The sequence below is a fragment of the Bradysia coprophila genome, assembly GCF_014529535.1.
Source record: "Bradysia coprophila strain Holo2 chromosome X unlocalized genomic scaffold, BU_Bcop_v1 contig_185, whole genome shotgun sequence".
NCBI classification, from domain to species: domain Eukaryota; kingdom Metazoa; phylum Arthropoda; class Insecta; order Diptera; family Sciaridae; genus Bradysia; species Bradysia coprophila.
In genome coordinates this window covers 1074212-1089178 of record NW_023503305.1, presented here as the reverse complement: position 1 = coordinate 1089178, position 14967 = coordinate 1074212, and the positions used below count along the sequence as shown (strand labels likewise).

Sequence of the window (14967 nt, the reverse complement as noted above, 5' to 3'; positions counted from 1 at the left end):
TTGCATAGTAATGGCTAATCAACAGTCATTCCCAACAATCCGTTCCTATTCCCGTAACACATACAATCAAGTGTTGCAACATCAACCTGAAATCGTTCAAAGCCATTGATAGATTCGTTCGGGAATCTGATAATTTGCTTTGTCAACGGGTGCCAATGTTTATAAATTTCTGACAGCAACAACATTGGTGAAAACGTAGCTCTGTATTTATAAGGAAGAGAGGTTTTTGTGGTACACACTTCCGAAAATAAAAACAAAAATAAGAAAAGACGAAGTTTCGGTTTGGATACAATCCGTGACGAGCTGCAAATTTTAACGTAATAAATCATCGACAAACTCTCGATTCAATTCCAGTTTGTGCTTCAATTTCTTGTTTTCGAATTATGTCGGAATATTATAGTTCCGCAAAGTTCAAAGTAATTATTTCAAATCGTTTAATTAATCAATTTACCAGCCGTGAACTAGCTTGTTAGACTTGAATGCAATAAGGATAAAGGCGGACTACTTTCACAGGACTGTTATCACCAATATAATCAAGGTGCCTTGCATGGAGTCGCCTAGTCAAAGTGCACATATTTGATAACAATTTTCTGTTCAAGCTCAATGAACGATCCGAATCGCAATGATGACGATGCCGAAGGAGATTCGTCTCAAAGTTCCGATAGAGGAAACCAATTGCTCGAAGAATTTCGCCAGCAATGGAAAAAAGAATTAAAGCCAAATGAATCGGTTGCCGATACAACTGGCGACGTTGATTGTGAATCAAGTCAAAAAATAGACGAGGACAAGGTTAACATTAGAAATCAACGCGTATGAAAACCGAACGAAATATTGAAATGGATCTCTATGGATTTCAGGCAAAATCACTGTTCACCGAAGCGGTTGAATTGGAAAAGTTGGGTAAAGTTTTCGAGGCAATGAATCTATACCGGAGAGCCGTTCAAATTGTACCTGACATTGAGTTTCGAATTTACGATGCTGTGAAGCATCAAACCAAACCACCGAAAACGGAACGGTCAACAGATGATCAGCTCAATGCTAATTTCAGTAAATGTGATACGGACGATGAAGACTTGGATGGCGTCGATTTAATGGAACGATTTCAGGTGGCTATTGCCAAGAGTGAATGTTTGTTCAGTCGTGCTACCGATCCCGGAGTTATTTCAACGGCTGGCTTACATTTTTCCGACCTTCCGGTCGAAATCATTTTTTATATTTTGCGATGGGTTGTTTCTTCCGAATTAGATATGCGTTCGCTCGAACAAATATCAAAAGTTTGTCGCGGTTTCTATGTCTGTGCTAAGGATCCGGAAATATGGAGACTGGCTTGCCTTAAGTAAGTTACAATTTACGGTTAACCGACCATCAGCTGTGCTGTAGAGACGAAACTTTTGCACCTCGATCTTTTATAGAATTTGGGGCATCTATACCGGTGACTTAGGCGAATATCCTTCATGGCGAGAAATGTTTCTCAGCCGGCACCGGGTACACTTTAACGGTTGCTACATTAGTAAAATGAGCTATCTCCGCTACGGTGAAAATTCATTTCAAGATCAATTCTATCGGCCCGTACAAATCGTCGAGTACTATCGATATATGCGATTCTTCTCCGATGGCAGCATGCTCATGATGACCACAGCCGATGAACCAGCCCAAACTGTTGGAAAGCTGAAGAGCAGAAATGCCAGGAACGATGTACTGAAGGGACATTACAGGTGAATTGAGTTGTCCTTTACTTTTGATTGATCATCGTTTTACATCACATGCCCTGTGGTGATTAGGCTACACGATGACGTTGTTGTCATTGTTCTGAAACGAAACCGAACCGCCCAACATCAATATATGAAACAGTCGAGACGGGGTAGCGTAATCGACGATTCAGCATCGTCCAGTCAGAGTTTCTACTTGGAATTGAACATTTTACCGAGTGGCAGTAAACGGCAATTCAATCAGTTGAAGTGGAAACATTATGCGGTAAATTGATTGTGTTAAAGAATTTGTTGGTTTTTCATTTGTTGGATTCGGAAATTCTTTGCAGATAATTCAGGGAAAAAATCAGGTGAAGACTAACTTTGAACTAACGGCGTCCAAGTATCCGCCATTATTATTTTCGCGAGTGAAAAGCTATCACTCTTATTCGGAAAGTCCGTTGCAATAAAGGATGAAAATGAAAATGAAATTAAAACTTAAAACCTCCGATTGGAGGATGAACTTTTTCTATTTTTTGTTTTGTTTTTGTTTTGTTGAGAAATAAAAGAATTTAACGTTAAAATGTGTATACTATGGCCGTCCCCAACCAAGTCCTTATTATCGAAAAGTTCAAACAAGTGTCCGCCTTGAGTAAATCAGAAGTACATTCTACCGTGACTATTTCATTGGACAGTACAAACAGAACGACAAATTCTTTTTGCCGCTAATCAAATTACCTAGTCAGCAGTAGAGTATAGAGTGTTAAGGCGCTAAAACTGTAAACCGGTCAACTTCAGGTCAGTTTGTTTATTTTATGACCTAAAGTATAGTTTCCACTAAAAAAGAGCACTCCGTTTAGCCTCCGTCTACATGACAGTTGTAAAATAGAACAAAAGAACTGTCACGCAAACGGAGTGGAAATTGAATTTATTTCAATTTTTTACTCCGTTTACGTGACAGTTCCTTTGTTCTATTTTACAACTGTCATGTAAACGGAGGCTAAACGGAGTGCTCTTTTTAAGTGGAAACTATACTTAACTTACGGCTCCTTTTGGCTAATAACAGGACATGCAAATCCTCGGAGGAAGGTTGGGAGCATAATTGATATCTCGCCTGAACATATGCTGACAGATTTATTGTGTCCGCAGCCACCAAACAAACACACTACAACTAGGTACCAAAATTGATAATTTTAATGGTTTGGACGGCAGCGATGTAGCCACTAAACCTTCCCGTTCAGGTTGAAACTGAAGTCTCCGTGTTTTGAAAAGACGAATAAATTTTCTTCTTTTCTATACCTGGGATGGATCTGTTTCAGGTGTCGATTAGTGCATTCCGTCCTTATCCTTAATTGAAGACAGTATAATATCAATAAATCTGCTACTTCTCTGAGCACTTACAGGACCTAAATGGGAAATCCATTGATTAAATCCGTTGGGTGCGGCACTTTTTGAATTTAGTCTCATACGATTTATTCGAAAAAGTGCAGGCCCCTCGGAGTTAACATATATTCTGCTATAAAAAATCATATCGAGCTGATCCACAGCAGAGTAAAAGTAAACCTGGCAGGAGCGGTTCATTATTGAAACGTCAAATGAGGGACCTAATGCACTGTATGAAAATGAACTCAAATGAACACTGACATAAGTTGAAAAATTTAATTCGCAAAAAACATAGGGCTACTAGATTATTCAGGTCCCTAGTCAAACAAACGCTCCTGCCTGGGTTACTTTTACTCTGCCGTGGCTGATCGCTTTTTTTGCCATCCCTGTTGGTATCACATGTCATGTCTAAATACAACATCCCCGATCTTCGTTTCAATTTCTGAGAATTCTAGCCTACTTCGTTCAACCGGCATTTCCGGTCTCGTAAAACCGGTAACAAAGAATCCTTACAGGAGTACCGCTAAGCTCAAGCCCATTAATTATTTGGATGTGTTCACTTTTCGATAAAGGAAAAAAAGAGAGAGAAAGATAAAAATTGAACCAATGCGACCAATGCGCATATGTTTGACACTAAGATGACAGTTGCAGTTGTTTGTTTTTCTCTGCAATGTTTTGAAACGTTTTTCAAACAGTTTTCCACCTCTTCATAATAAACACCGAAAATGTCTTCCTCGAAAGAGCCTGCTAGGAAAAAGTACCGTCGGCATGATAGCGAAAGTGATAGTGACAATGACGACAAATACGTTCCCTACATTCCTGTGAAAGAGCGGAAGAAGCAGCAGCTCCTAAAAGTTGGTCGAATCATTCAATTGACTGCCGAAGCGAGTACATCTGCTGCAGCCAAATCGTCCAGTGAGAATGAACATGACGAAGAACTGAACGAGGAGGTATGGGGCCGTAAGTTCAATATTAGTTTGCTGGATCAGCACACCGAATTGAAGAAACTTGCCGAAGCGAAGAAGGTTAGCGCTGTGGAGAAACAACTGAAAGAGGAGGAAAAGATTTTGGAGAGCGTTGCCGAGAAGAAGGCATTGATGGGCGTGGCTGAATTGGCTAAAGGTATCCAATATGAAGATCCAATAAAGACGAGTTGGAGAGCACCAAGATATCTGATGGCAATGCCTCAATATAAGCGAGAAGAGATACGCGACAAATTGAAAATTTTGGTCGAGGGTGATGATGTTCCGGTGCCGATTAAAACTTTCAAAGAAATGAAATTTCCAAAGCCAATTCTGACCGCATTGGATAGGAAATGCATCAAGAAACCGACGCCAATTCAGGTGCAAGGAATACCAACGGTTTTGTCAGGTAACATTATTGACGTTTCAATACCTTGCTTTGGCTGACTCTTTGCGTTGTAGGCCGTGATTTGATTGGAATTGCATTCACTGGATCTGGAAAAACTCTTGTGTTCGTACTGCCGATAATCATGTTTTGTGTTGAACAAGAGCTAAGACTGCCATTCATCCGTAACGAGGGACCGTATGGATTAATTATTTGCCCGTCACGTGAATTAGCAAAACAGACTCATGAGATCATACAGGTAAGGTGGACTAACTTTGTCATTGTCTGCCTGAGATTGTGCGACTCCAACATTTTGTTTTTGTTTAACTTCCAGTACTACTGTAAGGCGTTACAACAAGGAGGACTTCCCGAAATTCGTTCGTGCCTTGCCATTGGTGGCGTTCCAGTAACAGAAGCTATGGAGGTCATTCAAAAAGGAACTCACATAATGGTAGCCACTCCCGGTCGATTAATGGATATGTTGGACAAAAAAATGGTTTCGCTGAGTGTCTGTCGATACCTTTGTATGGATGAAGCGGATCGAATGATCGATATGGGATTCGAGGAGGATGTTCGTACAATTTTCTCGTTTTTCCGTGGTCAGCGGCAGACGCTACTGTTTTCGGCTACAATGCCGAAGAAAATCCAAAATTTTGCACGCTCTGCATTGGTGAAACCGGTCACAATAAATGTTGGTCGAGCTGGTGCTGCCTCAATGAATGTCATTCAGGATGTTGAGTATGTGAAACAAGAAGCAAAAATCGTTTACATGTTGGAATGTCTACAGCGTACTGCTCCGCCAGTATTAGTGTTTGCTGAAAAGAAGCAAGATGTTGATGCCATCCATGAATATTTACTGCTGAAGGGTGTCGAAGCAGTAGCCATTCACGGCGGCAAGGATCAAGAAGAACGTTCCCGGGCCGTTGAAGCATTCCGGAAACATCATAAAGATGTTTTGGTGGCAACGGACGTAGCATCAAAAGGTCTTGATTTTCCTGACGTTCAACATGTCATCAATTACGATATGCCGGATGATGTTGAAAATTACGTGCACAGAGTTGGACGAACAGGTCGTTCTCTGACGAAAGGTTTGGCTACAACATTTGTGAACAAATCGACCGAGCAGTTAGTGCTGTTGGATCTGAAACATTTATTGATCGAAGCGAAACAAAAGGTGCCACCATTTTTGGCGGAACTTTGTTCCGAAAGCGAACAATTGTTGGAGGTCGGAGATACACAAGGGTGCAGTTATTGCGGTGGATTGGGTCATAGGATTACGGATTGTCCGAAATTGGAGGCAGTACAAAGTAAGCAGGCATCGAACATTGGCAGAAGGGATTATTTATCGAATACTGCGGCTGATTATTAGTTGCTCATCACCGAACCTAGTCTGGAAAATGGCGATGTGGTAGTTTTATTTGATTTTTCTGTGACTCTATTTTGAACAAACATTAAATCGAAATTGTGACCTGAAAAGTGGTCGCAGAGGATTTCTTTCTGAATTTTCAATTCGACGCCTAGACTAACACACTACAAGCTCTTCAATAGAAATAAATTATCAGACTAAATTACAAACAACCGTTCAACAGCCGTTGAAGCAGAAACGTTCTTTAAAACATTTGCAAAGGAACCGTTATCACGTAACAGTACATGTTATGAGTCTTGAAACCCTCTTGCTGAAAGAAAGGTCCCGATTACGATTTCTGAAGATCTTGAAACCTCAGATGATCGACCTCGTTATGTCATAGAACAACGTACAAAGGCCTCCGTTATGCTCTGTCAGGTCGTCGCTGTGCTTCATAATCTGTTCGTATTTGGTGGCTTCTTGCCCATGACAGATTTAAGGAATTATGAAGCGAAAGTACCGTTCTTATCATACTATAGGTAATATAAGGATCGGAACGTATCAGTAGGTTCAGCCTGATGATATTTCAACTCGAAATTGAAATCGCCATTTGAAGAGACTATTGAATTTATTTTCCACGACTTAAAATTGACGTGTAACGAGGCCTTACGCCGAAAGCACGCGAGCAATTTTTAGTTGATATGATCGGCAATTATGCTGCGTTTTCCAATGTTTAGCCTGTGGTGAATATCGAATTACAATGGAAAACTTAGCATAAAAACACGTAAAATCAATTGCAATCTTGACTTCAAATTTTGTTGTTGTTTTTAAGTCGAAATTAAGTGTTTCTACTCTGGTGTTGATAGGTCTCAAGGCCGATCGATCGTATATGTTCTTGTGCATAACTAAGCGATTGTCTTTTTTACATCGACTTTAGGTTTCAACACCTTCGGGACCATTACCGACGATGAAGAAGATACTTCTAAATGGAACTTATTACAATTAAATGTAATTTTCATCATGTCTTGAATACAGTTTTCGTGCCGGTGCTAAACAATCATTAATGAAGCTGGAGACATGTTTTGAATTGCCCTGCACTGACAAAAAAGAGTTGAAAATCTTACCTGTTGCAGGTAGCTTTGTCTGTCACAGCTGTAGCTATGCAAAATACAGTTGTAGCAGATAGAATAGATTACCTGGAGACAAAGTTACCTGCAACAGGTAAGATTTTCAACTCTTTTTTGTCAGTGTTCCCGGCACTTCACAATTCGTGAAATTTCGGTAAAATGACGAAGGATTAGTCAACAATTCGAAAATCTTGTTCAAAGAAACCATTGAAATTTTCCAAAAATACGAAAAACTGGTAAAAAAATTAAAATCGGAATTGGGAACGAATTTGCCGGTCAGTCCTCGACAGTATGGTATCATTCGATTGGAGTATTGGCCATCTTTAGATATAAAAGGCCTTAACGACCTCTTGCTAACGTACGGGGCTCATGCCTCAACCAGCAGCCAATACTTTCGCTATAATTATGCCAACTTTTCGTTCGCACAGTTGCGAAATAAAATTAAAACTACAGGAAAGCGCAATCACACTTCAACCGAAATTTGTTTCAGATTAATTTTCAGCTGATTCCCTCATACTAAACGTGATTATACGGATTGAACGGTAACGCGCCTAACTAAGCTTTAATCTCTCTAAATACTGACCGAATTTCCCTCAAAGTTATCAATAGTAGACTCTTATATGCGAAATATCTACGAGTCTTCAACATATCTCATAAATTTTTTATTTTGCGTTAGTTTATACTTTTTGAAAACATTGAAGATTTGCCCTCGCTAATAACGCTCTAAATTTTATTCGGTTAGCGAATTATGTTAACATTTGTTCCGCTATAAAAATAGGTTAGCGAATGCATTGCATTCAATGCAACACTGTCCTCAGTTGAACCCGTTCCTCCGAAGACATTAGCTTTAAAATGTGCCAATTCCTGACATCCAACATAGACCAAAATTTCTATTTTCCAAACCAATTTTCTAAAACAAAGTTATTTATACCGAATTCCTTGATAACAAATCAAATAATCTGAAAGTCTTGGATGGTAATGAAAATGCATTCTAAACTACGTTTGGTTTTAATAAAAATTTTACTTTTATGAGTAAACAACAACCTAACAGCAACAGTAGCAAAACAAACAACAACAACAGCACGAATGCTCGATCAATGATCACTTATTAACGCTGATCGTCCATTTTTATGAAACCACAATATATAAGCCAACTGAACAGTACAAGTCGAATATACCGGATATTTTTAAAAGTAGGTGAACATCTTTCTAAAGAAATCACATTTATAGATGCATAGACCGCTGTTATAACGGCCGTAATAAGAAAATGCTCGTTACAGACGGTAAAATAACACTTACGTGCATTTTTATTTTCTTCTTTCTTTCCTTTGAACAAATTGGTGTTAGTGTTGTAATTCTGCAAATTATAGAAATGCGATGTGGTGGAACACTGTTCAAGTAATAATTGTACATTGCCGCGGCTGATATAGACTGGAAAACAAATTATGCAAATATGCAACATGGTATTCTTTTCAGTGAATTTATTTTGAAAAAAAGAAATGATCCTAGGAATCGTTTGTCGGTGTATTTCTCTGACAGAATTACGTAACGTTTATTACAACTCTTGATGGTGAATGCATAATGTAATAGGCTTTATGTATGACGATACTTCGGTTCATTTCAATAATTACTTGCAATTATTCTGCAGCGATTCGGAGAAGATTTTAAGCATGCAACAATATCTAGACGGTGATCCATCAATTATTTGACAAACTTTAAAATTGATTTTAATGTGAGTACCGTCCGAGCTAGGTTTGCACCTAAATCCAGACCTATCTTCTATGAAGTATCGATTCAATCGTATGGTTTTTATGGGCCATGACTAATTGAGAACATCATCTCTTTTTGATTCGTGTTCAGTTCAACAATTTTAGACATGAAGACTATCATGCAATTAACTCTCTATCTGAAAATGCATCAAAAGTTTAGTAATGATTAAAACGATTAAAACAAAGTGTTGAAAATTTTGAGAGATGAAAGTTTTTTAGACACAGCAGTTGTTATTGAATACTTTAAAAACTGTGCATGTAGAAATTTGCAGAAAAATGCAATTGATGACTTGAAGCTCGATTGATTTCTATCTTTTATATTACTGTAATAGTACATTACTGCTATAAGGCTGTATATAAGAGACGTGTACGTATACGAGCGCTTGCGCGATTATTAGTACGAGTCTTTTATATCCAGCCTTATATAAGTGAGGCATTTTATCGCAGTAGGCAAACATCTCTTTTTCTAGTGATATAATTTTGCTTGCAAAACCTTTAGCTCTTTAGGGTAAATTTGTTTACTCTTATGTACGTCGTGTACATAACGCACAATACCCACACACCGTATGCAATAAAATCTCTAAAATTGATAACATAGATTTGTTGGCATTAAAAGTGAACAGTATTATTGTCTACATCACAATAGTACTGTTTTGCACACGTAAATACTGCCACCTACTTAGCTGAGCTGTTTTACTGCTGTATTCTCCATTTCTCTGATTTCACTCATTTTCTCTTTGAAGTAACATTCGAAATGAGAAAAACCAGAGATACGGGGAATAACAGTATTTACGTGTGCAAAACAGTACACAGTACAGTACAACGTAGTTTTAACCGTCAAATTTACGTACGTCCACAAACACTGCAAGTCTGAAATCAAGCATGAGTGATCGTAGTGACATCTGTCAAGTAGAGTACTAATGCTTGAATTGCGTTAGTAAGGCATCTAACAAGTAGGAATGATCGGTCAGTTTGTACTTTGGAACTATCGCGCATTTAAAAAAACGGAATGTGCGAAGATACAAATTGATCGCTACTACATGTCACATATTTAGGGGTAAACCATTATGGTTTGTGAAGTTCGTGAGTATGGTGATTTTGTAAAGTTTTGACATAAAATATATGGAAGAAATGTCAAAAGTTCACGAAATTGACATACTCACGAACTTCACAAGCCATAATGGTTTATCCCTAATGTACGTTGTTAGTGCTGTACGTACGTTGTACGGTTCTAATGTAATTTAAGAAAAAACTGTTTTATGAGGGTCCACATGAAATCGATCCACTTGACTTTTTTCCGTTCATTTGTTAGTGTAAAGTAAAGTCTTGAAATTTGATCTTCTAGACCATTCACAATCCGATTGTCTTGGTGGTTAACTTTTAAAGGTTTCTAGATACGGAGGGGGGTAACGCACTTCTTCCGATATCGATACGATTCAAATATCCCCAGACAACCCATATTCCGTAAATATAACAGAATTGTTCGCAGAAAAAAGTGTTACATCAACGAAAATGTGTTATCAAATAATAATTAAATTGAAGCTAATTATGTTTCATAAATTTTAAAATATCTATTTTTTTTATTAACTAGTTGGGAGTGCGAAATTTCTCCCATAAGACGTTACATTCTCCTACCAATGATTGCGAAAACATTGCACAAATATTTTTTACTCATATCGTGGAAATTGTAATCAAAATAATGTTTTGCTTTTGAACAACATTTCAGTTTGTTTTTATCTTCGTGAGATTATATGTGCAATATATGCATTTGAAAAGTGCATCTAGATTCAGCATTATAAGTTGATTTTAAGGAAAGTAAATTTTGATTAAATTTCTATTTTCATATCAGTGAATTCAAATGTTATCGCAAACAATGAATTTGTAGAAAGTAAGGATATCTCAGAACAATTTATTAGAAACGAGTCATACCTATAGGATTCGAGGAATCGAGCAACATGTAAGTAAAATGTGCCAAGCGTTTTTCGGTTGACCGAAAATGAATCTATTTCTAAAAGTGGAACATTCTGAAAATTAGAACATTTTTTTGTGTTCGTGTCAATGTTAGTCAACTCAATTTGTCCTTTTTCAAAATATCAGTAATAAGCATTTTTGTGCAAAATTAATTTTTACTTAATTAATCAAAACGTTATTCTAAGTAAAAAGTTGTTCTACGGTATGTCAGCTCAAGAACATCAGAACTTTGATACATTTTTCAGGCTTCTGTGGGTTAATTTATAGATTTTTGGGATTATTAAATCGACTTTATATTGGTTTCTAAAAATTTGTTACTTTATATGGGCCACCAGGTCACAATCTCTACAACTTCCGACTTATAACCTTTACTTTATAAGTAGTCAACGCATAACTTATGACTCATGACTTTAAGTCATTGACTTGTAACTTATAAATTCGGATTTATAAGTTGACTTGTAGCCTATACTTGACGTAGTCGGTTTGTAGCCGCGACAAAAAGAAAGTTTGATCTAGCTAGAACAATTTGATTGATCGCATTTTTGATCAATAGAATGTCCAGAATGTCCTAGAACAGTGTAAAATTGAAATGTCCGCCATTTCGTCATTTATTGACGGCTGTTCAGGAAAAGTTAAGCTTCCCTTTGCATGAAAACTCGCATGTGTACCTGCTTTGCACGATTGATTTTAGGCACTTTCGCTTGTAAGCCTCATTCCGTTCGGCCTCAACTCGCGAAATTGCCTAAAATCAATCGTGCAAATCAGGTACACAAATGACTATTGTTTCTCTTAGTGTAATCTGGTGGTATAATTGGAATTGGGTCGTGCGGGTTTCCTAGCGTCTGTACCTATTTTTTTAGAATTTTTTTAAGAACCTCTAGAAAATTTCATATTTTTATAAATTTCTACAAAATTCAAAATTTTTTAAAAATTTTTGTTTATTGTTGAACTTGTAGAAACTTATAGGATTTTCTACAAACTATTCTACAAAATTCCGTAATTTCTAAAAAAAATTTGGAATTTTTAAGAAATTGAAGAAAACTTTTATCGGCATTACAATATAGCAGAGTTCTTAAAGCACAGCCTAATAATAAACGTTGTATTTGTGAAATCTATTGATTGTCTCATCATTCTTACATTAATGATAAACTGCCATTCATGTAGGCTTTCGGCTCTCGTATTCTTTTTCGCGATATAAGTTTTAAAATTAGTCCGTCGTCCTATATGACCTATACAATTACTAATACATAAAAGACACTGATGTATTGGTTACCATTACAGACTTGCAATGATGGATCCAAACGAAATGGCTTTATCAAAAATGTATGTGGACCCCAACAACAACATCAGCAATCCCTTCGACACAAATCGTTTGATGATAAAAGGCTTCTACAAAAATGCCTGCGTACTGGTTACAGGAGGAACGGGATTTCTCGGAAAAGTTTTGATCGAAAAGCTTTTGCGCACATGCGAGGACATACAGTGTGTGTACGTATTGGTTCGATCGAAGCGCGGTTTGAGCAGCGAAAAACGATACGCTGACCTAATAAAAAATCCAGTTAGTCCACTTTTCCGACCATTCGAGTTACCTACAGTTTTCATTAAACTCACTATCCGTAGATCTTCGATCGGATACGATCAAGCAATCCAAATCAGTTGAATAAACTGGTGTGTGTGGCTGGCGATATAGCGCAACCTTTGATTGGTCTAACAGATGCGGACGTAACAAAACTAACCGGAACTGTGAATATTGTTTTCCATTCAGCAGCAACGGTGCGGTTTGATCAGAAATTGAAGGATGCTGCTAACATGAACACACTGGGCAGTAAACGTTTGTGGGACTTGTGCGAGAGAATGACCCAATTAAAAGTATTCTTCCCAATCTCTCACAACTCCTGGAGATACTAATCATTTCACTATTTTGTTACTAGAGCATTATCCATGTATCGACCGCATACACTAATCCCTGCAAAGAACACGTCGAAGAAACGGTATATCCCCCAAAAGTACCTTTCGACACCGATTCGTTCATAAAATGTGTGAATGTTTTGCCGAGTGAGGTTGTCAATTCAATCGCAGTCAGCCTACAGGTAAGAACCTTGAGTACAGTATTCTAGCAGTTCGATTCACTAAATTCTTCAAAAATGTTGTAGGGTTCCCATCCCAACACCTACACTCTGACTAAATCAATTGCCGAACAAATTGCCGCTGATTACCATCATCGCCTGCCAATTTGTATCGTTCGACCGTCTATTGTAACAGCCGCTTTGCATGAACCGTTTCCTGGCTGGGTGGATAATATCAATGGTATCACCGGTATAATGATGGAAATTTCGCGTGGAACAATAACGAGTATTATGTGCAACAAAAACCTGGTAATGGATCTGATTCCAGTTGATATCGTTTGCAATACCATGATCGCAGCGGCATGGATGAATTACTTTAAACCGTAAGGGATGAAGGGGGAGTCCATACTTTATGGGATGTTTATCACGAAAGACGTAATCGACAAACGTTTCTCTTCCAAATGTCCATTAAGATCGAACTCCATTCGTGTGTACAATTGTACATCGGGCGAATTAAATCCGGTGATATGGCAGGACTATGGCTTAGCGACACTGAAATATGCCCGAAAGAATCCAACAAAGTATGTGATGCTCTATCCGAACTTTTCTTATCGCACCAACCGTATCGTCCACACATTCTTCGAATGGTTTTATCATTTTCTGCCGGCGCTTCTGTTTGATGTCTTACTGCGGCTAAAGGGCACAAAGCCATTTCTACTGAAAATTGCTAAGAGATATAAAGCTGCCGCTGACACGGGTATGGTGAAGTGGATGTGATCGTTAACGTTGCATCGATTGCATTGTAAAATTTTTGCAGGTGAATTTTTTGCCATGCATGAATGGAAATTCGAAACGACAAATATGCGAGAACTGATATCTGAAATAGACGGTGCAACGGATGGCCGTGACTTCAATTGTGACATACGTGTCATGAACTGGGATTCATACATCGAAAATTACATGTTTGGCATCAGAAAATATGTGCTGAAAGATGGACTGGAGAGTATGGTAGCCGCACGGAAGGCATTGAAAAGGTAATTGCTGTATAAGCAACACGCAGCATATTAACGTGTGTACGATGCATCCATTTCGGATTTCAGATTGTACGTCGCTAAATGGTTAATGCATCTCGGTTTCATTGGTATTGTTCTATGGTTATATTGGGGACTGTTCTCATAACCTTTGGATCGTTGGGCCGATTTTGAAGAAAAATTATTTGAAGAAATTATATCTACTGCTACCCCCTGTTTACTATAAGAACAAAACGTTAATTGCACAATAAATACGGAACTGAAACTGACGAAGGCATGTAGGCATGAGGATGTAGACGTCAGACATTGTCCAAAGACAAAGAACCTAGCAGGATAATAGAACAAAGTGTCCTTCAGTCTAAATATGCGAATATTTCCATACCTCTTGTTTGATTAATGCCATTTGCAAAATTACAGTTATTTGACGTGGTAAACTCTCTATTACCCTGCTAAGTGCTTTGCGAAAGAAGAACATTCTTTGAAGGGATATCTTGAGGAATGCATCACAATGGACCTAACAGGGACGGCTATCATCTGTTATCAATAATGAATACAGTAATAAACGACAAGCTGTGACATATGTGGCCTTATATAGCAATGTTTAAAAAAATGAAGTAAAATATTTGAAATTCATCGATCGAAAATACTTAGATATAATCAAGTATTTAATTGATCCGATAGAAGAAGTGCTGATGTGTTTGCCGTCTGTTAACGGGTAAGACTACTAATATTGATGAATTTGATGAACATTTCTGCAAATTGCTTCTCTTTCAATGGGATGCCATTAATTTTTGCGTGCTCTATATTTATCAGTAATCAATTCCATATTTTATACGTCAACTTTGTCACTGTCCTACAACGATAAATAATATTCATGTGTGCATTTCTCAATAAAGGGGCAACTTAATATATGAACCGAAGTTTGTAATCAAAATTAACAAAATTCACTTAAAGCATTCTGTCTATCTATTCATTGCCAAAATTTACGACTCGTAAATTACGAGACCTCATTAACAGCATATTAACCCATCAGTTTAACGTGACTTCTGAATTACGCCGCGAAGTATGCAAAGCAAATATCTCTCTCCTTATTGTAGGCTAGATGTATGTACACAAACTCAACGTATTTTAGGGCGTTAATGCGATATAATTGCTAGAAAAATTCCATGTGAAATTGTCTGGCACGGAAATCAAACCCAGATGATTTTGGGGAAAGGCCAGCATGTAACTACTGAGCTAT

The 14967-nt window shown here is 37.8% G+C and overlaps 3 protein-coding genes across 3 annotated transcripts; all 3 read left to right on the top strand.

Moving 5' to 3' along the window:
- Window positions 1-166: 166 nt before the first annotated feature.
- On the top strand, window positions 167-2272 carry LOC119068477 (F-box only protein 9). The gene is made up of 6 exons (XM_037172088.1): window positions 167-538; window positions 600-789; window positions 858-1336; window positions 1413-1715; window positions 1782-1974; window positions 2039-2272. The coding sequence occupies exons 2-6, from the start codon at window positions 604-606 to the stop codon at window positions 2156-2158; spliced, it is 1281 nt and encodes a 426-aa protein (XP_037027983.1). The 5' UTR covers window positions 167-538; window positions 600-603; the 3' UTR covers window positions 2159-2272.
- A 1423-nt stretch (window positions 2273-3695) lies between these two features.
- LOC119068454 (ATP-dependent RNA helicase abstrakt) lies at window positions 3696-5897 on the top strand. Its single transcript, XM_037172035.1, has 3 exons — window positions 3696-4442; window positions 4496-4677; window positions 4753-5897. The coding sequence occupies exons 1-3, from the start codon at window positions 3797-3799 to the stop codon at window positions 5785-5787; spliced, it is 1863 nt and encodes a 620-aa protein (XP_037027930.1). The 5' UTR covers window positions 3696-3796; the 3' UTR covers window positions 5788-5897.
- A 4483-nt stretch (window positions 5898-10380) lies between these two features.
- On the top strand, window positions 10381-13996 carry LOC119068468 (putative fatty acyl-CoA reductase CG5065). Its single transcript, XM_037172065.1, has 8 exons — window positions 10381-10616; window positions 11912-12188; window positions 12251-12499; window positions 12562-12720; window positions 12784-13079; window positions 13170-13453; window positions 13514-13730; window positions 13797-13996. The coding sequence occupies exons 2-8, from the start codon at window positions 11919-11921 to the stop codon at window positions 13873-13875; spliced, it is 1554 nt and encodes a 517-aa protein (XP_037027960.1). The 5' UTR covers window positions 10381-10616; window positions 11912-11918; the 3' UTR covers window positions 13876-13996.
- The last annotated feature ends 971 nt before the right edge of the window (window positions 13997-14967 follow it).